The 24,338-nt window shown below is 39.0% G+C and overlaps 3 protein-coding genes across 4 annotated transcripts in view; 2 read left to right on the top strand and 1 right to left on the bottom strand.

Moving 5' to 3' along the window:
* Positions 1-2,313: 2,313 nt before the first annotated feature.
* LOC131679544 (endocuticle structural glycoprotein SgAbd-3) lies at positions 2,314-2,826 on the bottom strand. The gene is made up of 3 exons (XM_058960285.1): positions 2,693-2,826; positions 2,543-2,642; positions 2,314-2,484 (listed from the first exon to the last, which is right to left on the bottom strand). The coding sequence occupies exons 1-3, from the start codon at positions 2,824-2,826 to the stop codon at positions 2,314-2,316; spliced, it is 405 nt and encodes a 134-aa protein (XP_058816268.1).
* A 13,890-nt stretch (positions 2,827-16,716) lies between these two features.
* LOC131678542 (larval cuticle protein 65Ag1-like) lies at positions 16,717-17,437 on the top strand. The gene is made up of 3 exons (XM_058958756.1): positions 16,717-16,936; positions 17,000-17,170; positions 17,264-17,437. The coding sequence occupies exons 1-3, from the start codon at positions 16,800-16,802 to the stop codon at positions 17,328-17,330; spliced, it is 375 nt and encodes a 124-aa protein (XP_058814739.1). The 5' UTR covers positions 16,717-16,799; the 3' UTR covers positions 17,331-17,437.
* A 98-nt stretch (positions 17,438-17,535) lies between these two features.
* Positions 17,536-24,338, top strand: part of LOC131678536 (endocuticle structural glycoprotein ABD-4) — a 46,457-nt gene continuing 39,654 nt past the window's right edge. For both annotated transcript variants that reach the window (XM_058958746.1, XM_058958748.1), the window contains exon 1: positions 17,536-17,762. In XM_058958746.1, coding sequence (XP_058814729.1) covers positions 17,742-17,762 — 21 coding nt within the window. In that variant the 5' untranslated portion in view covers positions 17,536-17,741. The remainder of the gene's footprint in view (positions 17,763-24,338) is intronic.

Here is a 24,338-nt window from a genome sequence, read left to right as displayed (position 1 = left end):
TTGTTACATGAAATTTTATTGTAAATCTATTGCGAGAACTCTGCGACGAACAATGTTGAAACAGTAATAATTATAATATTTATTGTTTTATGATTGTTTGCAGGCCCGACGAGAGGGGGGGGGGTCAGGGGGGGCAACTACCTTGGGGCCCGGGTCTGTTTTAAACTGATTTAAATTTATTTTAATTTAATTGTTGAAGTTTATTGTTTCTGTTGACACTGCAAATATATTACAATCAACTACGTTCCAGTCGTTCCAATGTTTTTCTGAAGTACGTGAACGTAACCCAATTAGATTCATTTAACAGTGCAATTGAAACATTCTGGTTTCATTTATCGCAAGTGTTTTTCAAAGTATGTAGTATGAAGTGGTATACAATTAATCATATTCCTAGCTAACTGTTACTAATAAAAGTTGGATATTTTCGGAATGGGGTTGACGAGTAGATGACGAAAATCGATGTATGAAGCCATTTTGAAAACCAAGATGGCGAATTCCAGTTAAGACATCATTATAACCTAAAATATTGACGTTTTCGAAATAAGATAATCATAGAATAGATATAGGTGTAGTGATTTGTGATGCGAATGATAGGATTATAGAAAACTTTTCTCAACCAGAAGACGCAATATCGGCCTTCAAAAGGGCATCGCTCATCTACTCGTCAACCCGCATAAAAATACCCTCATAGTTTATACAGATATTGTTCGAAATAGCTCCATTTTTTTATCATCTACTCGTCAAGCCCGTTTCAAAAATTCCCAAATTGTTAGGGTTATCGAGATTATTGTTCAATCGGAAGTCTCCATCCAGGATTTCAAAAAGGTACCAAATATCCATTTTCATCATGTACTTGTCAAGCCCGTTCCGGAAATACCCATTTTGTTAGGGTTATCGATAATGTTGCTCAACAAACGAATTTTAATAAGAATGTGAAGCGATCTTTTTTTACCATCTAAATCCCAAAAAACGAACTACGGCTTGGTTTGTAAATGGAGGTTTCAGTGTACACATTTGATGCAGAAAAATATGGGAATTTAACTAGATACTTCTTCTACCCATTAGTTTCCACCAAAAGTTGAAACTCTTTCTCTCACAACTCTCTGTCTCAGTCTTTTTAACAGCAGACTTCGCTGTTGGATCCCAGTCATCGCATTCGGAATGTTTTCTCTGAATGCGCAAATGTAACAATTGATTCCAAAACCGATTTTACCATGTTCAGAAACCGATTAAGAAAATTCTGCAATAGCTGCATCCAGCACCTCAAAATCAACAACATGTACCAACAACAAGAAACAAGGCAGCATCAGTGGTGCGAAATTTTACATTCAGTTGCCTATTTCTGATTAATTTGCTGAAACCAATATTCAGTTTCAACGCTTCTCTCATTCATTCACTTCCAAACTTACTAAAATTATATGCATAATCGAATGGTTGAGTGCAGAGGAAATCTAAATTCATTCACCAACCAAAGCATTCATTTGTTATTATGTGAAGAGTTTGAAGGCAGAAGTTCTTTTACATTTTCGAGCATAACTGACTTGCGTAATCTATATCTGGTGCACTTTTGCTTGATAATCCCTCTCAGAGCTAGCATAGAAACAAGATTCAGTTTGCTCCATATGCGAACATTGTACCGAAAAAGTTAAGGACGAGGGAAACAAACCAAACATTCGATTCATCGCGGTGGGCATGAATTAAATTTTGTTTCTCTTTCAAGCTCAAGAAGCGATGTCAATTTTTCTAAGCTCTGATTCTGGGCAGCATTAACGATGGTAGTATTAACGTGCGTCAAGGGAGCAGGAACGATGGCAATATAGACTGTATGGCAACCCCGCAAAAAGGGTTTCCGATTGCAATGGCAAGTCGGACGCAAGTCATTCTAATGGTCAGCCACAAATATTCCTTTATTAATTTTTCCATCTATTACATGTTTAAAATACTGACGGCTCTGTTAAGCTAACGCATTGAATCGTGTTAAAAAATAATTTTCATAAAAAATAGTTTAATTGAAACGGTTGCATCCGTATAGTTTCTCTAATCGATATTGAAATAAGAAGTCATATATGGTAGAACACGTCAGTACTTCAAACCCCGGGGCCCGGAGCAGCTCCCGACGGCCCTGATTGTTTGTAGGGTAAATGCTATTGTAAAATTCTATTCGGGCCGCTCAATAGAAAAATTTCTTCAGTGGTGTTTTCCAGACTACAACAATAGATGTTCAAATAGTGTAAATACCATTGATTCCTTTATTTTGTAAACAGTCCCCCCTTCTATCACTTTCCAAACACGATACACAATCTGCTCTTACAACTAGAACTTCCTTTGTTTATTATCCTTCTGCGGTGGAAGCGTCGCAAGATACGCCAACGCTCTTGCAATCGGTGCTGGTACCGGTGGCGGTGTCGGCAGGTGTTCCGCTGACGGACGATATCCATTTTCATCGGCCGTGTAAGATACACTGTACGTTCTTCCATCGTCCCCCTGTGGAACTAATCAAAGTTCAAACAAATCATGACGAATGCTATTTGATCGGTTAGACCTGATAAGTGTATTGTCCCTGGGATGCCGTTCCCGCTTGATTGTTCACAAAGATCTGCTGACCATCCTGGGCTGCCCGTGTTCCGTCACCACCCTCGTAACTGCAAACCGAATCACAGATCAGTGGGTCATATTGTGTCACATTGGTTACCTGTATCTGAACTTTCCATCCACTTCCAAGACGTTTTCGTGGGAAACAATTGGTATGTCTTTGAACTTTGCTGTTGGTTTGGTTTGTCCACTTACAACTATTATGGCACTCACTAAAACTAATGCTTTCAACATTTTTCCAGGAACCACTCCGGCTGTTTGAAATAGATCAGCTGCAATAACTTTTACCGATAGGAATTCGGTGCTGAACCGCACAAAGCTAACTGTAAACTGTACCCCTTAAATGGCATTTTTTCTTATTTATATAGTGGCCCTAACGAACAAGCAACCGAAAAGGGTGTTCTTAGGGTACTGCCCAGAAAATAATGGTTCTTTAGGGTTCCAGACACAGGGTAGCTTGCTCGTGAGTTCTATGATTACCCGAACCGCACCGGCTTTTCGTCATCATCGTCGTAGGTTCACGAGGCCAGCACACAGCAAGAAGTCCCCCCTATATTGCTCTGGAAACTAACCCACCCAATTAGTCGCGAATTTCGTTATGTTTTGTTTGCTTTCCCTTCTGCAAACATGAACGATTGCCTGTAGCTCAACAACGCCCATGCTGTCGAACGATTTTGCGCAATCATAAACTGAAGACTTGCCCTAGTCGCAGTGTTAGTCGTGCTGCAATGATCAGTATCGGGACTCGGTACTACATAGTGTGCTGGGAGAGCAGGCAACAACCCAACGCCGGTACGTGTTTCAACGTATTTAATCCGTCCAGATTTCCGCGATTAGACGACCTCCAAACGAATCGTTTCGCCAAATTCATTTATGCTAATGATCCTATTCGAAGATCCACGCCTTGTTCACACACTATGCTTGGATGCACCCAATCGAGATGCACGTAGCGAAATAAAGCCGTCAGCTTATTTTGTATGGAATCTCCTCGCTAGCTTGCGCGAGTGTGCGTTGCTGGAGCTCAAAAAGAGGTAAAAAGTGAAGGTCGTCGAGTTTGTGATTATTCGTTAACATATCTGCATATACGATGGTAAGGGGGGTCCTCTAAACACCTGCGTGTTATATGTTTTTTGGAGCCTACGCGTAGAGTTAAATCCAAAAATCTATAGATGTAAAATAGCCCTCTAACGATTTGAAGGGTAACAGGCCAACTTTTTCGACGGAAGGTCTGCAGGCATGTAAATGATCACTTACACAGATTCTATGTTCTAAAGGTAGCCTAAGAGGGGGAGTACTGTTCAAAAAGAATGATCCTAGTACTTTTTGAAATTAGCACCTACAATGCTTGTATAATTTGTATATTATACACTTAGCGAAATAAATAACGAGCAAAATTTTGTCCTTTGAAACACTTTTATATTATAGTTCTGAATTGCACATATTTTGCCGTATGAAATTTTAAATGTTCTTTGATTTGATGTCATGGTAAGAGAATATGTATCCGCCTGTTGATGCCAATCGAGCTGACATTTCTGTAGACTGAGCAAACTAATTTATTTCTTTCTTTGTTTTGTGTTTATTTGACCAACTAAGAAACTAATCCACTGGGTATTTAATGCGCGTGGGGAATACGCATGGTCTTGTCTGAGTAAATGATGACTTTCGAATCGAATTTTGCCATGTTCTTCAGTTAAGTTTTTCATCAAAAGAGACACAATATTTAATTTTACATGTTAAAATATGTAAAATTGTAATATTAGGCAGCAAAATATGTCGCAATGTGGTTTAGATCCAACGTAATTTTCAATTTTGCTAAATGTGTTTGTATAAAAATATTGTAGCTTGATTTTTGAGGCAAAAGGTGACAAGTACACTCAGGTTTTTTACGTGGTTTTTTGTGCAGTATTTTTACACGGTTTTTTTACGCGGATTTTGAAATTTACGCAGTTTTCATTTACGCGGGTTTTGAAATTTACGCGGTTTTCATTTACGCGGCCTGTATCCCCCGCGTAAAAAACCTGAGTGTACAAATTTGGCAATAATAATATCAAAATTTATACACGATAAATAATGCGTGTATTGCGAAACCTTCAATTACATAGATTTATCGACAAATGTCTTGATACACTAAAAGTAATCGCTTTTCAATATAGTGTATTGTTATTGGAATGCCGTTTTTCGCAGGAATGAAGGAACAAAGAATAATAAAATCGTTCACCTGCCGTTTGATTCAATTAAACATATGCAAATCTTTCAATAAAGGGATCATCCATAAATGACGTAGCATTTTTTGAGTGATTTTTTCAGCCACCCCCCCTCCCTCCTCCATCGTAGCATTTGGTCACAAAACTCTAAATAATCCCCTGGTAATTACGTAGCTTGACGGTAACCCTCCCCCTTCTTATCGTAAAAATTAAAATAAAAAATAAAAAACGATGTTAGTTAGATGAAACGGGTAAGGTTGTCGTGACATTAGATCAACCCCTATTCCCCTTAAAAAAGCTACGTAGCATGACATGACCCTCTACCCCCCTGTCGTCACACATCATCACAAAATACAAAACTCCCCCAATGACGTAGCATTCATTTATGGATGGTCCTAAACGATAAATCTGCCATAAATTCTCGGCAGCCGGCTGCCCAGAGCAATAAACACATGATAACACTACTGAGAGTTGTAAAGACCGTATCACTCATCAAGGTGAATCCAGATTTGTGTAATTCTTTACCCCATCCTACTAACAAAAACTCCTTCCCGTGGCAAACGTAGAGATGCACCTGTGTTCAATAAAAAATGAGAATGATTTCAATACCTTTCTGTAATTAAAGTAAAGAGCGATTTTTTTTTTCTCCAAGAGTCTTCCTCTCTGGACTCCTTAGAAAGGGGTGGCATGTTTCATTTCGCTCAGGTGCTATCAGTTCAATAGAAGACGGCGTCGAAACAGCAAATACTCCGCGAGCGTGTTGTACGGTTTTACGAAACGCATGGTCAATGACCATTGGCCATCGTGGAAAAAAGTTTACGGTAGACCACTGTCGAGACGTAAACGTGCCCGTGAGTACAGTTTACCGGATCCTGGCATCCCTGAGCGTGGAACGGAAGACCAGCAGCGGCCGTCCGGCGAAGATAATGACTAAAAAGAACAAGGAAGCGTTGAAAAAGCTGTTCGACAACAAGGACGGATCGAGTTTGCGTGACGCCGGCCGAAAAGATCACTGCTCCCATTCCTTGATAAACTGAACCCTCTAGATGGAGGACATCACCTGTCGGAAGAAGACTCCGTCCCCCAAGTACACGAACAAGCCGATAGCGATCGTGAAATCGTAGAACCGGTGTATGATGACGAACTACCGCGGGACGTCGTTCATGCTGGACGACGAAAGTTACTTTCCGCTCTCGAAGATCCACGTTACAGGAAATGACAGATACTATTCCAGCGATAAGTCAACCACACCCCCCGAAGCAAAGTATAAGTTTAAACATAAATTTAAAAAAAAAGTTATGCTGAACATCGCCATACCGGACAGAGAGATTTCATAGCCGTGGTTCAAGCCGAGCGGTCTGGCCATCAAATGTACCAGGAGGAGTGTCTTGAGAAAATTCTTCTGCCGTTCTTAAAGGAGCATTTCCATTACGCTAAGAAGACGCTGGAGTATCTTGAGCAGAAAAAGATACCATACGTGCCGAAAGAAAAGAACCAGACAAACTTTCCCCAGTGCCATCCCATTGAGAATGTTTTCGGCTCCCTCAGTGCCCTAGTGTATAAAAATAATTGGCGGGCCAATGATACGAAGCAGTTGATCACCAGGATCCGGAATTGTATCCGGAAGATGGACATCAGTGCCGTCCAGCGCTCTTGTGAGAGCTAAGTTGCGTCGTACGGCTGATCAGCGCCCTTTCTCCAATATTCATTGACGTTTTTTGAAGAATAAACATTAGGTATATTTTTAATACAAAATACTGAATTCGTTGAATTTTTTTATTGTAGTTTGTCAAACTACATGACTAAAAAAATCCTTATTTTTATTGTATACCCGTGAACAACGTTTGTTACACTAACATTTCTTCCCTTCCCCGATGACTGTAAGGACGTGGCCGGCGCCGTTATTGGCATTTCGTAGTACAGAACTCTCGAAACGTGCAGATTGAGGATGGATAGCTACTCCCAGGCCCCATTCGTTTATTCTCTGTGCAATTTCGCTTGTTCTGGTCAATCACGGAATAGCAACTACGAAATGTACGGTCATCATGCTCATGCTCATAGCTAATCCCTAGTCAAACAAGATGTACCGCAATAAAAGGAGTTTTCTAAAGGTGATGAGAGCTAATGATTTCGATGCTTAGTTCGGATTAGCTACGTTTTTTATGCTTGCCTTAATTCGGGTCTGCCCTGGCACTTAGGTAGCGTCAGATTCTAATGAGACGAAGTCGAAACACGAATTTTATAACTAAGTTAGTTACAGGTTCTTTCATTAATTTTTTATGGAAGTTCAGATCAATTTGTCATTTTCAATCGAATATTCTTTCTACTGTACATATGTCATGACGGCTTAAGCGTAAAATCATATTTGCATTACATAAGAAATTCACAAAAATGAGCGATTCCATATTTGGTTTTTGATGAAGAAAGAAGTCGAAACGCCAAAAACGCGAACTAGTGATTAAAGGCCAAACTATCGATTATATTCACAAGGTGTCATTGAATAAAATATTTACAATATTTCCTACAATCTTATTAAAAATTAAACATTGCTCACTATGATAAAAAGACAAAAACTTTTTCCACATAGAAATAGAAATTAGTTTCATCACAGTAAGTCATGCCATGTGTATCTATGTGTGGTGAACAGCTTGCACTTTATTAGAGTAGAGAACAAAATTAGGTCTAACCAAAAACAGTACGAAACGGTTGTGATTCTTCAAAAAACACACATTCAATTACATAAATATCTTTACTGACAGTTCCAGTTGTCACAAAAATTTCGATATGATACCCCACATGTGCAAACTGCCTGCCAAACCGAGTATTTTTCGGAAACTTTTAGAACTTTTTCTGTTTAAGCTTATCTTGAACCTAGGGGATACGACAAAATGTGACATGTTGTGACCTATGGGGAAGGAAAATCAGTTAAAACGTAACGTAACATGTTTTCACCGAAGAATTTGTTACGTAATGGGGCAAAAGAGAATTGAGAAATTTGTGGAGCGTTGCCTAGGCTATATCAACGGAAACGCGCTCGAGTACACATCCTTTCTCTATAACAGCTAGAACACGACAAAGGCCCAGTCAATGGGTGAGATACGTGAGGTACCTACCAACGGTCGTTTTTCAGAACGGAGCTCGTATTCGGCTTGCGTGTTGGCTCGTATCTGTCAAAGTGATCTTATAGCTCAAGAGGTAGGAAACAGAATGATAGTCCACGGGAAGGACAACTCATTCGCTACCCCACAAAATTTGTGACAATTTGTTACCTAGGGGTAGGGAAGGGTTAATTTTGGACAATTTTTGCATTTCGTAATTCATGAATGGTCCCTAATAACATGTGTTATGTTAATAATATTATGTGTTATGCTTGAGAGTTAGCTTCCAGGTTTGTGCGAATGTATAAAGCCGACTTCAATTTTACTGGGACTTAAGACCAAATCAATTGTCTTACAGACTAATTCAGGAAGAAGACAAATTTCTAAACCCTAGAACAAAAATATAAAACATTCATTACAATATTAATTCTTCAAAAGGGCTAGTGAGATTTTTGTAAACAAACTTATTTCGCTCATTATTCCGCTGCCGAGTTGAACTTCATGAAAAATACACATGAATCAACATCATTACCCTTGGTATAATCTATTTCAAATGTTTTCTGTGTTGAAAGTATAACAAATTAAGAGAAATCAGCAAAACAAAAGTTTGTTTACATATCTTATTAGCCCCATTCAAAAGTTGATATGGATTTGTTCGGGAACACTCGGCGCGAGTAAACAACTGTGCAGTGTAGCGCTATAAAGCAAAGCTAGCTAATCCGCTTTCAAGATAATTTCGAGTGGATTAGATAGCTCATTCCCCTCCCCCTTTTTGAGTCTTTGCAATTTTTTTCTTCAGTTTGTGTGTGCGCGTTAACCGTCATTCAACCAGCAGAACAGTAGGAGTTTTCCTTTCATGTGAACTGCTTGGATACCGTTATACAAATTAAGTACCGCTATTATATTACATTCCCTATTCTTGTCTCGCATACCGTCCTGCAGTGACCAATAGGCCCGTGCAAAAACAACTTTTCCTGACAATGCTTTGCCACGAATCGACTCCGCGACTAAAATTATATCCATCCTTCGTGATCGTCGTTGGAGCCAGAGACAAATAGTGTTTGAATTTAGTGCAGATGTCTCGAGTTCTAAGGGAACGACATTCAACCGTGACCGAAACAAAAGGGCGAACACGAAATTATTGCGACACCGAAAATGTCATGCCAATTTTCTTATAAAGTTTAAAATCAAACCAAAATTTCAGGGTAATTTTATATATATATATATATATATATATATATATATATATATATATATATATATATATATATATATATATATATATATATATATATATATATATATATATATATATATATATATATATATATATATATATATATATATATATATATATATATATATATATATATATATATATATATATTTACTTCAAAAATCAAAAGAATAGTTAATCGATGGAGCCTTGAGTGTAAAATTGATCGCATTTTCGCTTGATGCCAAAGTCTTTACAGTGTCATCCGGTACCAGTTTCTCAGTTTTTTTTCCATTTTCTTAACATGTCCTTCTCGTCTTTGACTGTCTTCTTGCTCTTCCGAAGTTCCCGCTTCATCATTGCCCAGTACTGCTCCACCGGGCGTAGCTCCGGACAATTCAAATCCTTTGGAACAAAATGGACAGAATTGGCCTCATACCACTCCAGGACACTTTTAGAATAGTGGCATAATGCCAAATGTGGCCAAAATAGCGGAGCTTCGTCGTGCTGCTGCAAGAACGGCAAAAGGCGCTTCTTGAGGCACTCAGATTAGTAGATCTCGCCATTTACTGTGTACTTTGTCACGAAAGGCTCACTCCTCAGTCCGCAAGAGCAGATGGCCTGCCAAATGAGATATTTGGAGGCGAACTTCGACATTTTCTTCTTCTTAAATTTGACGTCCACACAGAACTTGCTCTTGCCGGTGAAAAACTCCAACCCCGGAATTTGCTTAAAATCGGCTTTCATATACGTTTCGTCGTCCATCACACAGCAACCATATTTTGTCAGCATCTTCTCGTAGAGCTTCCGTGCTCGAGTTTTAGCCGTCGATTGTTGCCGCTTATCGCGGTTTGGGAAGTTCTGTACCTTGTATGTATGTAGTCTAGCTCTCTTCTTTGCATTCTGGACGTAGCTCTGCGACATGCCGGTCTTTTTAGCCAAATCACGGCTTGAGACGTTAGGATTTGCTTTAATCATCCGCTGCACCTTTCCCTTCGTCTTTTTGTTCTCCGGTCCCGGTTTTCTTCTAGCTCCTTTGCCGTGGTCCAACGTCAACCGCTCCTGGAACCGCTTCAACACTCTGGAGACGGTTGAATCGTGAATGTTCAACATTTTTCCCAACTGCCGGTGCGACAGGTCAGGAAATTCCAGGTGTTTGGAAAGAATTTGTTCTCTCGACTCGCGTTGGTTCACCTCCATTTTCGTTGAATCGAAAAACACGATTTCGAGTTTGACAGCATGTAAACAATACATCAATGAGAAAGTGTGCAAAATTTGGTTGATTTTTACCCAACGGTAAAAAAGATATGCTCTGTTGAATGTGTCGCAATAATTTTGTGTTCGCCCTGTATCGAAAATTTGCCCAAATAAGCTACGGGTGGTGATAAATAGTTTGAAGCCGGCGAATGATGTAGCAGACTACAAGGTATTTACGAAGGAGTACAGAGTACATGCACCAGCTAATCGGGTTGAAATTAACGGGGTCGTCTCCGATTTGAGTCTAAATTAGCCTTTTCCGGTAGTTATTTAAAATTCTTGATCTGGGAGTTGCTAGAAATCAATGTTGATATTTAATCATCCATTGGTCAACAGTATTTTGTACAGCTTACGCGATCTTGCTTTAGCCGTTGTATTTTGTTTATCATCTCAACTGGTTTGCAGCCTTTATTCAGACATCACTCGAAAAACAATGTTCTGTTCTGTCCACATGGCACATTACGCAAAGCAGTCGCTGGAGGAAATAATCCGTAAGGCCGCCCGATCGGACCTGAATATATTTTTGTGAAATCACGAATTAATGCAGGAATCATTGAAAATTTGTTTTGATATCTTTTTCATTTTTTCATCCATCCGAAAATTGTCTCTCTTTTAATGCCAACGCCATAAACGAAATTTACCAGAACACTGAGCGACAAAACTTTACAAGGAATTTACTACTTAATCAGAAGTTCAGTAAAGTTTAAGTGAAAGGTGATTCCTACAAAGAAATGCTGGCTCTAAAATGACATCTACGGTCTCAAATAGGTTTTGTCCCAGCTTTTTTGGATTGGTTCCACTGTGCATTGACTTTAGATCTTTTCATAAGTAAACGTGAGTTGGAAAATTACTGAAAGCGAAAATTGAGCTTAAACATATGCAAGTAACCTTCCTCCAGAACCATCTCATCAGAGACTTAACACTGATGAAGTTCAACGGATTGGCTCGGGCAAAAAATTACGTGAGACAGCTTTAAAACGAAGGTGTCTATTGACTACTTGATCTAACACTGCATACCTGTGATAAAACCAGAAGAATTCATGTAGCAGCACAGTGAAGCTGGGTCCATTTCGGAGGATACATGAAGAAACTACTTTCCAGTTAATTTTGAAGTTATTTTCTATACCTGGACCACAGATGTCTGTTTTTCAAACCATTTTGGTAACTTTAAAAGCTGAGTTTAGCGAGGAAACGAATTCCAAGCACAACTACTTGAAATAGGAAAAGATTTTAGCTACCATTTTTCTCTCATGGGCTATATTCTCACGATGAACTTCCAGTTGCAACCAACACCAACATTTTAGTCGCTCTCCATCGTTACATGTTGATGTCCATGAAAAACAGGAGCATTTTAATATTCAATCTTGAAAAGCAGCAAAAACGTTAGAACTTGTGGTATCCTTAAAGTTGCTCTTTACTCATTATAAGTGTGTCTGGAAATTTGTTCCGAGTAATTTCAAAAAACATTATTCCTATGGTCATTTCGTTCTGTATTCCATTCTTTCCACTCTTGTTATTTTTGAAAGAGCATAAATTTACCGAAAGCATATTAAGTCTTTAAAAGCAATGATGATAGTGCCGGTGTGCAAGGGGGGAGAAGGAAAGTACAGCCAACAGCACCTTTTGCTTATTTTGGTATGCGGTGGAGGTAAACTGTAGGCGGGTTAAAACACCAAATGACTCCTCACTCTAGCTACGACCCTGTTAAAATCCCAGGTAATTTATCACAACCAAAAAACTCAAGGATTAGGTTGACAGTTTCATGAATTTTACATCAAAAAACAAACTCAATTCTTGAAATTTCTTTCACTCCACCTCTCCTCCTGTGAACTTTGTTCAGTTTCTGCTTATATGAGATCAAGAACCGTCATAGGCGACCAATGTGGTCAAAACGACGTTGGTTAGTCATGAGTAATCTAGTTCTGCAAGTCTTAGAAGCTTTGAATGTACTTTAATAAGATACAATAGTGGTTGCATCAATTTATACGGAAATGTACTGTATGACCGCACTCTTCAAAACGATACTCCGGAACCGAAAATTGGTTCGGGATGAAAATCAATAGTAGCTTGTGAGAACGTTAAATTAAGTCTAATCAAATCGGCCAGCCATCGAAGAACGGGAGCGACTACGATACTAGTTATGGGCAGATGTCTCATTCAAGAAAGGATAGAACGCTTCGTGATCGCCAAAATCAACGGCGTCTTCGTGTGAATCTGTTACACTCCTCCAAAGTGGACAGTGGAGCTGTTCAGCCCAATGCTAACGCAGTTAACAGCGCAGCGCAGTTGATCGGTTGAAAGTCGTTTGTCATTGCTGGTGACTTCAACGCCTGGACTGTGGAGTGGAGCAGTGGGGAAACCAAGATAACAGGGTGTACCCTGCAAGAAGCTCTAGCGAAGTTAGACGTACGAATATGCAATGAAGGTTCCGTTAGCACATTTTGCAAAGACGGAAGGGAGTCCATCATCGACGTCACATTCAGCAGTCTTTCGATGACGGCGAACGTGGAAGCATACCCACAGCGACCACCAGGCAGTTAACTACCGTATCGACTAACAGAACCCCGTTGCAGCACGAATAACGATGACCGGCGAGCGAAAGTGGAAGACGAAAGCGTTCAATAAAGACTTCTTCGTTGAGGCCCTTTGGCCGAGAACGCAGATGCGGCTGATCAAGCAAAAAGGATTGTGAGGGGTTGGGACGCCGCGAAAACTGGAATTACCCAAAAGACGGCGTTCAGGACCAGAAGGCGGGTTCAGAGAGCAGTATCGAAGCCAGATAGAAAGGAGCGCAAGGCAGTATTTCGAGAAGCTAGGCCTGAGCACTTTAAAACGGAAGATCAAGCTTAAAAAGTCCACGAAAAGCTAGGCTGAGAAGTAGACGCAAATTTTTGAGGAGACGCGCTCCGAGTCGTGATGGCGAAAATGAAGGGCCCGTCGACGCCATATCGTTGAGGGCCTCTTCTCGAAGAACGATCCAACTATCTCGCCACAGACACCGTACGGCGAAGAAGCAAACACGGACGATCGGCAAGTGACTAATTATGAACAGGCAGAAGTATCGGCGCGATTGAAATCATAGAAAGCCCCCGGTTCGAATGGAAAACCAAACTTGATGTTGAAAGCTGCGATCCTGGCATACCCGGAAATCTTCAGAATGGTGCTGCAGAAGTGTTAAAATGAAGTGAAATGTTTGCAAGATACACTCGGAAAACTGCTGGAAAGGATCATCCTTAACAGGCTGACATAATGCGCGGAGGCCGAGCGCGGACTGTCCAAGATGCAGTTCGAATTCCGCAAAAGAAACATCGACAGTGGATGCAATTCGAACAGTGCTCCAGAAGGCAGCTAAACAGAAGCGAAGAGTAGATCGATACTGTGCTGTGGTCACCATAGATGTGAAGAATGCATTTAACAGCGCAACCTTGGGAGCCATCGCCGCAGTGCTGCACAGAATGAGAGTCCCCGACTATCTATGCCAGATTCTGAAGAGCTACTTCCAGAACAAAGTGCTGCTGTACGAGACGAACGAAAGGCAGAATTCAATGCGAGTCAGAACGGGCGTTCCTCAGATCTCCATTCTCCATCCAACTCTTTGGAACGGGATTTACGAAAGGGTCTTAACACTGCGGCTGTCCAGGAAAGTGAACATAGTGGGTTTGGCGGACGACGTGGCTCTAACAATGATGGGTGAGACACTTGAAGAATTGGAGGTGTCGGTGACGGAAACAATAGACGCGATCGAGAACTGGATGAACGAAGTCACGCTGCAGATAGCTCGCTACAAGACGGAGGTGTTCAGCAACTGCAAAGCGGTTCAGCTGATGAAGATCGACGCCAGAGGACACATGATTGCACCAAAGTGCGCACTGTAGCAATTGGGAGTAATAATTGACGACCGGTTTAGCTCCAACAACCACGTCGACCATGCCAAAAATCGACGGTCCGAGAAGCAGCACGAGACGTGCGGCTGAAGTCCAAGCGGAACCGCGAAAAGTTGAACAGAACGTTCCCGCTGATGACCGTAAGAGTCGCAAGCTTGTGCAGAACAATGTCGTTGAGGACAGTATGCGTTATCGCCTGGATAATCCCCATCTGCATCACCCTGGTGGAAGATATCGAGTGCTATATTCTGAGAAACACCAGAAACGTGAGGAAGATGCTGAGAATCGATTCGATGGCGAGGTAGTAGCAGGTATGGAACAAAGAAGGTGGACCAAGCAACTAATCCGAAACCTGTCGACGTGGGTTAATGGTGAGCACAGAGAGGTGAACTTCCACCAGACACAGCTCCTGTTGGGCCATGGCAGCTTCAGGAAGCATCTTCGTCGGTTCGGGCACGCAAAGTCACCGCTGTGCCCGGAGTTTGAGAACGTCGATAAGCAACTAAAGCACATGGAACGCGGTCAACAGAGTGTGGTGACGCAGATTTTCACCGCTTTACATCGGAATGAACAGCGAGCAATGATTTCGGGAGAGCAATCATCGCCGGAAAATTCTCTGCCGGAGTAGGCTAGATTCGCCGTTGGATACTAGTCGAGTAAACTGCGATGGAGCACCGGGTATGGGTCGTTCGGGCGCTAGGGAACCGGATACCACGCTCTACCTGGAATCGCCGAACTGACCATGGCCCCTCACCGGTTGGCCCGTGAAAAGTATAGTGTAAACAAAAGAAGAATCAGTATTGGGAAAACTTCTTTCGCTGGGAAGTTCTAGGTCGGCGTAAGCTAGATTCACCGCCGGGAACTGGACTGAGTAGATCGCGACGAGACATCACCAGTCATGAGTCGTCAGGGCACTGGCGAACCAGACGCCTTCGTCTACCGGAATCGCCGGACCAACCTCGGCACTTGGTGTATAACGTCGCCATGCTTCTTGTTGGGCTGTTGTGTGCAAAGTTTCAAGCACGGATTTTTACGATGACATTTTACATCTACGCCTTCCATCTACACCTTTCAAATATATAGTTTTGGTCATTGCAAGATTTTCTGGATAAACCATATTGGACACCTTGGAATTGCTATCGACATCCTCGATAAATATACCGTTGGTGGTTGTATTTCTTAAATTTTTTGAAAATCCGCTTTGATGCAAACGTTGTTTGTCCAGTACAAAAATGATTTTAACTATTTCAACAATGCATAATAATATTTTTTCATTCATTTTTCAGTGACTATTTTGTCGGCCATCTAACGCAGTCAGAATGCATGATGCAAAAAGTTTTTAAGGCAATACCGAAACAGAATTCTGGTTACGGGCCTGATGAACACATATTGAAGAGCCGTATCTGGCCTTCTATCATGCTATTGAGTAACGTCGGTTTTTTTGATTTTTTTCCCACTGTCCATATTTCTAAAACCTGATTACAAAGATTAAAAAATTTGAGATCCCTGATTCCAGTGATACAAAAATCTGAAGATCAAAAAGTCAGAAGAACCTAAAATCCTAAGATAAAGGTATTCGAAGATCGAAAAGTTAAAGACTTGAATATCCAAAGATCTAAGAATAAAAATATCTGAAAATCCAAAGATCCAAGGATCTAAAAATGTAAACAAAATAAAATAAAATTATTTTAGTTCTAAGAATTTTGGTTCTAATACATCACTTGTTGAATATATCATGCAAAAATACATGCCACCTGTTTTAAATTCAACATAGTGCTGTAAAAAATGTAAATGGGTTAAAGTGGATTTTTTAATTGATCTGATAGAGCACAGGTTGAACGTTGTATACAAAAAGGAAGTAATTTTTAATAAAATTTTACTCATTTGAAATAAAATAGTTCAACTTCATTGTCTTTGGAAAGAACCATTCGAACAAAATTTCGACACAATCCAACGTTTCTGAACTATAAACCCATCCAAAATATTTAAACTGAACTGTCTCGATGTAGTACAGGTAAAAAAATCAAACAGATAATGCATTGAAAATTATACCAGACATATAACCACCCTACCATAACTTCGCCTAACTGTCCCCTATGATCGATATGACTCACTCATCCCGACCCCCCCTCATCGTCAGCAGCCAGCCAAAGACGGCCACCGCCACGCGTTGTTGACAATCACGGCATCACAGCTTTTGCCGAGTATAGCCGGACAAAATTTGCTCCTCTTGATTGAGCTCTGCTGGTTAGCTGGGAGGCAAACAGAAAAAAAGCTTGCTAAATATGTGTGAACTAAATGACGAAAATTAAACAAATACTAGATATTCACTATTATCGCATCGGGGCTGAAAACCGGGTGGATCCTCTGTCGCGGCTAAACAGTGGAGTATTTTTTGTGGCTTCTGCCGCAGTCGCATAAATTACGGCACATGCGAGCCTGTCATATATAAAGCTAACCAAACCCATTCCTAAGCCACAGTGTACCATCCGTGTTATCAAAGAAACATTCGTGCCATAAACATAGTCTAGAACTGTCCGCAGTAACCATGAAGATGATCATCGGAGTTTTAGTTCTCGTTGTTGCTGTGGCTTACGCGGCGCCACAGGGTCGCACAGCGGAAGCCGATTCGGTGATCGTGAACCAATCGTCGGATATTCAACCGGATGGAAGCTTTAACTATGCGTAAGTGAGCCAACACTTATCATAGGTGAACACGAAAAATTTATGTGTGATTCTATTCTGTAGCTACGAGACTAATAACGGAATCAAAGTTGAAGATCAGGGCACCATCAAGCAGATTCGTGTCCCCAAGGCCGACGAAAACGGACGCTCGATTGGCGAGGAAGTTGTTCAAGTTTCCGTACAGACTGGATCGTTCCAGTTTACCGCTCCGGATGGACAGATCTACACGCTGAGGTACGTCGTCACGTGAATCTTCTAACGAGTATCAGGTTCCATCGGTTAAAAAAAAACCTGAATCTTTCTTTTTCTTATCTCCCGCACTTCCAGGTACATTGCTGACGAGAACGGTTTCCAACCACAGGCTGATCATCTTCCAGTGGCGCCATCTGTCTAGTCACTTAATTTACTCGCATGATGAATGAAACCACGAATGTGTCTCCACAAGTGTAGATATTTATGTCTGTAAATAAATATGTTTTTACAACATCCCAAAACAAATAACGCCCCACAATTGTCAATTCCTTTGTGTTATCACATTTCCAGATGGATCCCCTTACTTTTTCGAGGAACTTTTTAGCTCGTAGTAAAGTTTCAACAACGTGTCGAATCGGTGCTGATGTTGATTCTTGGACTAATGCGGACCGAGGTTGATTGGTGAAAATAGTTGGCTTTGACTCCAGCGCTGTTGTGTACTTACAATGGTGTCAAATTCATTCTATAATGTGTTTAAGTCGCGATTTTTTTTGTATGTATGAGTCACGGGTAGCGATATTAGTTTTTCGAACGTTGTAAAAAGTATTATAACATGAGATTCGTGATATTCATGGTAAGTTTCAAATTGTTATGAAATTGAACATATTTTGCGATTATGCATGGCTTTTAAGTATTCGCACAGTTTTAGACCTAACCACTAGCAAAAGATAATTAATATTACTATTGTACAAAACATGTGATGACTACTACTGATCATCGAATGCACCTACTATATTCCATCCTGGTATTCACTCCAAAGCAATAAAATTATTTGCTTGATTTATTATTTTATCGATCACACGTGTTTTGAAAATAGAATTCGTCTCGAAGTCAAAAAACTGTGACAAGAATCAACCATTTTAGAGCATTTTTGAAGAGACATGAAGCACTTTTTATCAGAACTCCTGAATCAGCTTTATTTCTAATTGATTTCTTTTTTCTTGACATGCCACCAAAATAGCCAAAAAATTTCGGCTTCATGATATTTTTATTTTTATTTTATATATTTTTATATCTATAAATTTAAAAGCAATTTATCGAATTTTTTGATAAATACCAAAATTGCATTAATAATTTACAAATTAGGTAATATGTTTTCTTCTACATGACCTGCCTAAATAAAAAGATAAACATTAGGGGAGAGTGAGGACACTTGATCCTTGGGGATATTTGATTCTCTGGCCATATCTCCTAATATATACGCATAAAGTTATAACAATATAAAAAGAAAATGAAGTAGTTGGTCGTTTATGATGTTTAAAAAACAAATCTGATGTATTACATTTAGTTTGGAAAAGTTGTATAATATTTTAGAAAATATGTGTTTAAATCCATCTCGAAGATCTTTTCACAAATTTTTTGAACGGTTGTATGAGATCGTCGAACTAAATATTTATGAATATTTTCAAGTGCGATTACTTTCTACGGGCTTTTGCCATAGAAAAACACGTTTTTCGGATACAAAGTTTCACTACACATTCAAAAAATTATAATTCGTTCGCCTTATACAACAGGTATATTTGATCCCTGTAACACTGGGTGTTCGTGATTATCATTAGTTCTCTCAAACACTTCCAAAATGTATAGAAATAGCAAAACATCATTTTCATAACGTACCTGACAATATTAATTGATCTAAAATGTTTTTTCAGTGAACAAATGATAGTATAAAGGGCCGTACACAAATGACGTATCTTTTTTCGACGATTTTCGACCCCTCCCTCCCCCCTCGTAGCATTTGGTCACAAAACTCTCCCTTGTAAATAACGTAGCATTTCCCTAAACCCCTCCTCCTTGCACAACGCTGCCGGGGGATAAAAAAAATACATATGGTAAAGTGCCTATTTTCACCATACTAAGCAAGGTGCCTCACTAATTCGGTAATTTCTCGCCCTACGGAATACGTAAAAATTGACATCAACAGCTTTGCTTCGTTGTTAAGAACCAATATAAAAAACAAATGCACTGAAAACAGTAATATTCTCGTATTTGAGCGCAACGAAAACTCGAATCGAATGCCCCTATTGTTACGATACCATTTAACTCAATGCGTTGAACAAAGATGGCAGACACCGCTCTACCTAACGGCTTCAAATGGATAGGGTGATAATAGAAACATGGCGCAAATGAGCTCATCACCCTATGTTTTTCAATTCTTTTAAATACATGTCCTTACAAAATGTTTGACGGCTTTGATCAACATTTTCATTATAACAGCAAATATAGTTTTTATAGTTTTGTTTTGAATTTTATATGTCATGGAGCATGATGAGAAGGTTTTTCAGTTGAAAATCCCGCAGCTGCCAATGATTCTAAGAAGCATTCGTTCACCTAAATTACTAAATTTTGTTTGGTTGAATACGAAGAGAAAATTTAATTTAGCTACCAAACTAAGTCTACTACTTAGTAACATAAGCTAACTAATGTAGTAAATTAATTCCGCATACAAAATGTTTCGTTGTTTTTTTTGCGAGCATGTAATTTCGGGAATCGTAAAATTCACCACATTAAAAACCGCGTGGAAAGTAACTTGTGTGAATTTATATTTATTTCTGTTGGGATTGGAGGATCATTAAATTGTTTTCTCTACTCTTAAAAAATTTAAACTAAATGCTACGTCGCACAACTTCTGACCCTACCCTCCCCCACGTCAAACTTCGTCACAAATTAGGTATACTCTCCCTACCCCCTAAAATGCTACGTCATTTATGCATGGCCCCATAAGTTTTTGAAGGTTTAAAAAGCCAGGTAAACAGCATTGATTTACCGCAAATACTTGTCTCTACTTTCTACTGTGGTTAAAGTTTGTCGTGCATCTAAAAAGGTAATCTTATTATTTTATTTGTCACGATAAGTGGTTAGTAGGGTGTCCTAAAATGACATCATGTTAAAAAAGTCATCGGGCTCACTTCTTAAATGAAAGGTTAGGGAATCAGGATACTTTCTTCTTCGGAGTAAATTTGCTAAAACGCTTCATACTGGTGGCGAATTTTGATTTTTTGAAAAATGGGCCGATTTTGGGTAAAATTTCAAATTATGCTTGTTGAAGTGCTCCTGAACTGCCTTAGATTTTTTTCAGCATTTTTTTATTTTGCTAGGGATCAAAATGGAGAAGTTTGATTAGTTAGTTTGTACAAACTGTGGATTATAAGAGCGACAGAGCCTTTAAAACTTAGTAAAAAGTGTAATTTTTGGTGTTTTTCATTAGTTTTTCTTCAAAACTGGGTATCTAGAAAATTTTAAAAGCATAGAAAACACTTCAAATAGTTGGCCAAATATAGGGGTGTATTTTGGATGAAGAAAGTGTATAGCTACGGCTAGTGGGGTATGAGTTATTTAAGTTTTTGCTAGATAACATTTTGACATTTTATGCTATTCATAAAAAATAACACTATTCTACAAAATAAAACAATTTCAGTGTGCTTAGTCCGCATTTTGTTTTTCGTAAAATAAGAGGAAAATTATGAAAAATGGCGTTTTCTTCTTGTCTCTAGTACATCAGAATCGGTTTTTATGAGCATTTGATGATTTTTTTTAAATTATTTAGTATATTAATTACCACCTAGTGGGGATGAAAATTAAACGAATATGTCGAGTTAGTGGCAAGTTATGGCGTATATTTGTATGCCGAATTGATTAACGCATTCAGATTTTGTGTATAAAGTCTCATTCCCATGTTAGGTACCTTAGAGTGAAGAAAAATTCGGTGGTCGCTATGCGTATACGTTTCGCATACTCTTCAACCCATGTTCTCCAGTCACTACGGAATGTGCTAACAGAACCTTCACTACACAATCGTACGTCTATCTTCGCTAGAGCTTTCTGCAGCATGCACCCTCTTGTGCTGGTTACTCTACTGCCCCACTTCACAGTCCAGGCATTGAAGTCACCACCAAAGACTACCGGTTTTCGGTTGATCAACTGTTCGGTTAAATGCTCCACCATTAGGCTGAACTGCTTTACTGTCCACCTTGGGGGAGCGTAACAGCTGGACATGAAGACGCTGTTGATCACGAAGCCTTCGTAGGAGTGTTCTTCCACTTCTTGAGTGAAGAATCTGCCCATAACTTGTATCACTGCCGTTCCCGATCTATCCGACAGCCAGTTTTAGTTATGAGGGGAGCTTGATAAGGCTCTGAAATCAAAGCGACATCACACATAGTTTCTGTCGTAGACTGTCACAACAGTTGCTGTGCGGTATCACAGTGCTTCAGATTTATCTGGGTTATCTCCATTACCGTTGGTCTGCAGTCGCCCTCTTGTAGACAGGGCATTTGAAGCCATCCGTCCGATGGTCGTTTCCATCCGCTGGAGTGCAAAGCAAGCACTTCGACCTCTGCGTGCAGTCTCTCGCAAGATGGAATGTTGAAAAACTGATCCTTACGTTTTATTTATTTATTTATTTATTTATTTATTTATTTCGTCAATCGATGTAGACTACAGATTTCCTTAATTACTAATGTGTATATTTCGTGAATTTAGTATAAATGAAGCAATTTTGGCTTTTACTGAATCATCCTCTTACGCGTTAGAATTTCTTTTGTGTATAAAATATTGCTTTAGTTTCAGTTTAGACATTGTAAAATCAATTGAGTCGCAATAGTGATTATAAATAGACATCATTCGATTTATGGGGCTATATTTTGCATAGTTTGTGCGAAAAGGAGTTATTGAAAATATACTTCGATTTCGTAGCTGTCGTGAAGGTGCATAAAAGTTCAATTTGGATAAAATTTCAGCTGAATCGATACGATGCGAAACGATATTATTAATGAATGAGAGCATTGCAAATTCGCGACGCTCCTTTAATGTTTGAATATTGATAAGCAAGCAGCGTGCTTCATAAGATGGTAGAGGGAATGCTGTCCATCCTAATTTACGAAGGGCAAATAATAAAAACTGTTTTTGTACCGATTCTATTCGTTCTTCATGTCTGCTTGAAAAAGGACACCAAATAATACTGCAATATTCCAATATCGACCTAACATATGCAATATATAATATTTTTATTGTATAAGGATCTTCAAAATGATAGCTAAAGCGTTTTATAAAACTGAGCATGTTGTTAGCTTTGTGTATAATTGTGTTATAATGATCAATAAAATTTAACTTTGAATCTAATATAACACCTTTAGATCACACATTTCCGAAATAGTCAATTTTGAAGGCTTGTAAGTTTTACGACAGAATGCAAAGCATCTTCTAGTACAACTATTTTGGTAAATAAGCCTCCAAAAAGTAATAGAGAATAAACTATTCTAAAAATAATTAGAGACTTGGCATGATTAGTAAAGTTATCATTATTTTTACAATTGATGGTACGAAAAATCATCAAATTCTCATTAAATCCGATCCTGACGAACTAAAGACAAACAGAAAACGCCGTTTTAAATCATTTTCCTTCTATTTTCCAAAAAACAATATGTGGTCTAAACACATTTGAATTGTTTTATTTTTTGGAACATTATTATTATTGATGAATTGCTAAAAATGTCGAAGGTTATATAACAAAAACTTATATAACTCATACCCCTTTTACCGTGGCTATACACTTTCTTCAACAAAATTACGCCCCTTTATTCGGCTCAACTATTTGAAGTGTTCTCTATACTTTTAAAAATTTTTAGATACCCAGTTTTGAAGAAAAACTTATGAAAAACACCTAAAATTACACTTTTTAGTAAGTTTTATTGGCTCAGCCGCTCTTATACTTCAAAATTTGTACTAACTAACTAACCAAACTTCTCCATTTTGATCTCCAGAAAAATAAAAAAATGCTGATAAAAATCTAAGACAGTCCAGAAGCACTTTAACAACCATCAATTTGAAATTTTACCTAAAATCGGCCCATTTTTCGAAAAATCAAAATTCGCCACCAGTAGAGAGCGTTTTAGCGAATTCACTCCGAAGAAGAAAGTTGTCCTGATACCCTAACCTTTCATTTAAGAAGTGAGCCCGATGACTTTTTTAACATGATGTCATTTTGGGACACACTAGTGGTTAGCTGAACTTTCGTATCTATAGGTCATAGTGGGCTTTGTTTCTTTAGCCCTACTAGGCGGGGATCAAGTTATCACACGATTTTATAAAAACCTCGTTTTGGCATGATTTTCAAAACTGTTCATATTACTGACAGGACATAGTTTTCCGATCTACACATTATTCACAGCTCTTACAATTCGAATTAACTACAAAATGGCGAATTTTGCAATTGAAATTTTTACTTCATTGAAAAGTTATAAGTAAAAAACAAAAGTGGGATCAAGTGTACCCACTCTCCGCTATAATCCGGCAGCACCTTCAGCTAGAACCGGTCTCCCGAACATTCCAGAGCACACGAGAAGTAATTCATTAGTGTCAACCAACTCTACTCAGTTAATGGATTAACCTAATCGTATTGAGCGCTAAGGTAGAACGAATTTATATCTGTTTGCTGAGTAAAATTTGAATAATTGATTTTCTACTTTATACGTAATCCCTCCCAATATAGATTTGTATACCAACGTTATCATCAATACAGATCATCTTTTTGTGTTCCGCATTCTACTTTGAGTCATTTTTGTACAGACTGTCTGTGAAATTTCAAACGAATCCAAGTATCAAAACAATGAGTCAGTTTCATCCATATACATGGGAATGAATAAAATGGTCAGGATCAGGAACGGTAACGTTCGGCAAAATTCAAATTTAATTACTGGCTATCAATCAGTTTATCGTCATCGGAGTCGTTTTCGATTTTTGTATATACATAGTGTGTTATTTGTGTTAAGCGGTTGTTTTTTTACACCGACAAAAAATGTCCTATCTATCTATCTTCTTCTTTTCTATATAAAAGTCAATGTTTGTATGTATATGATTTATGGACTCCTAAATGGCTTAATCGATTGTCGTAAAAATTTATGCACAGTAGGCATTTGTTATGGAGTGTGTTTGTGCGCTATTGGTTGAGGATTATCTGCCCGCCTGATGGCGCTTCGAGACAAATTGTGTATTACTCCTATCTCGTTGAAAGTCGCAGCAACGCGCGATGGGTATTTGCTAGTTTTATATATAGTACAAAGTGGAATCTTTTCCGAATTGATTGATATCACCCCTTGATCAACAAACATTCGAGATAAGGCCGTTAGCGTGAAACCGATTCTGAACAACG

Source organism: Topomyia yanbarensis, chromosome 2, assembly GCF_030247195.1.
Source record: "Topomyia yanbarensis strain Yona2022 chromosome 2, ASM3024719v1, whole genome shotgun sequence".
Classification (NCBI taxonomy): Eukaryota; Metazoa; Arthropoda; class Insecta; order Diptera; family Culicidae; genus Topomyia; species Topomyia yanbarensis.
Note: the sequence above shows the minus strand (reverse complement) of the source record. Positions and strands in the feature narration are given on the sequence as shown.

Excerpts from the sequence above, each read along its gene's own strand:
- LOC131679544 (XM_058960285.1), bottom strand. The coding sequence starts at position 2,826 with ATGTTGAAAGCATTAGTTTTAGTGAGTGCCATAATAGTTGTAAGTGGA. Across the intron at positions 2,643-2,692 it reads GATGGAAAGTTCAGATACAG|TTACGAGGGTGGTGACGGAA; the intron begins GTAACCAATGTG and ends TTCGGTTTGCAG. Across the intron at positions 2,485-2,542 it reads AGGGACAATACACTTATCAG|GGGGACGATGGAAGAACGTA; the intron begins GTCTAACCGATC and ends TTAGTTCCACAG.
- LOC131678542 (XM_058958756.1), top strand. The coding sequence starts at position 16,800 with ATGAAGATGATCATCGGAGTTTTAGTTCTCGTTGTTGCTGTGGCTTAC. Across the intron at positions 16,937-16,999 it reads GATGGAAGCTTTAACTATGC|CTACGAGACTAATAACGGAA; the intron begins GTAAGTGAGCCA and ends TCTATTCTGTAG. Across the intron at positions 17,171-17,263 it reads GGACAGATCTACACGCTGAG|GTACATTGCTGACGAGAACG; the intron begins GTACGTCGTCAC and ends CCGCACTTCCAG.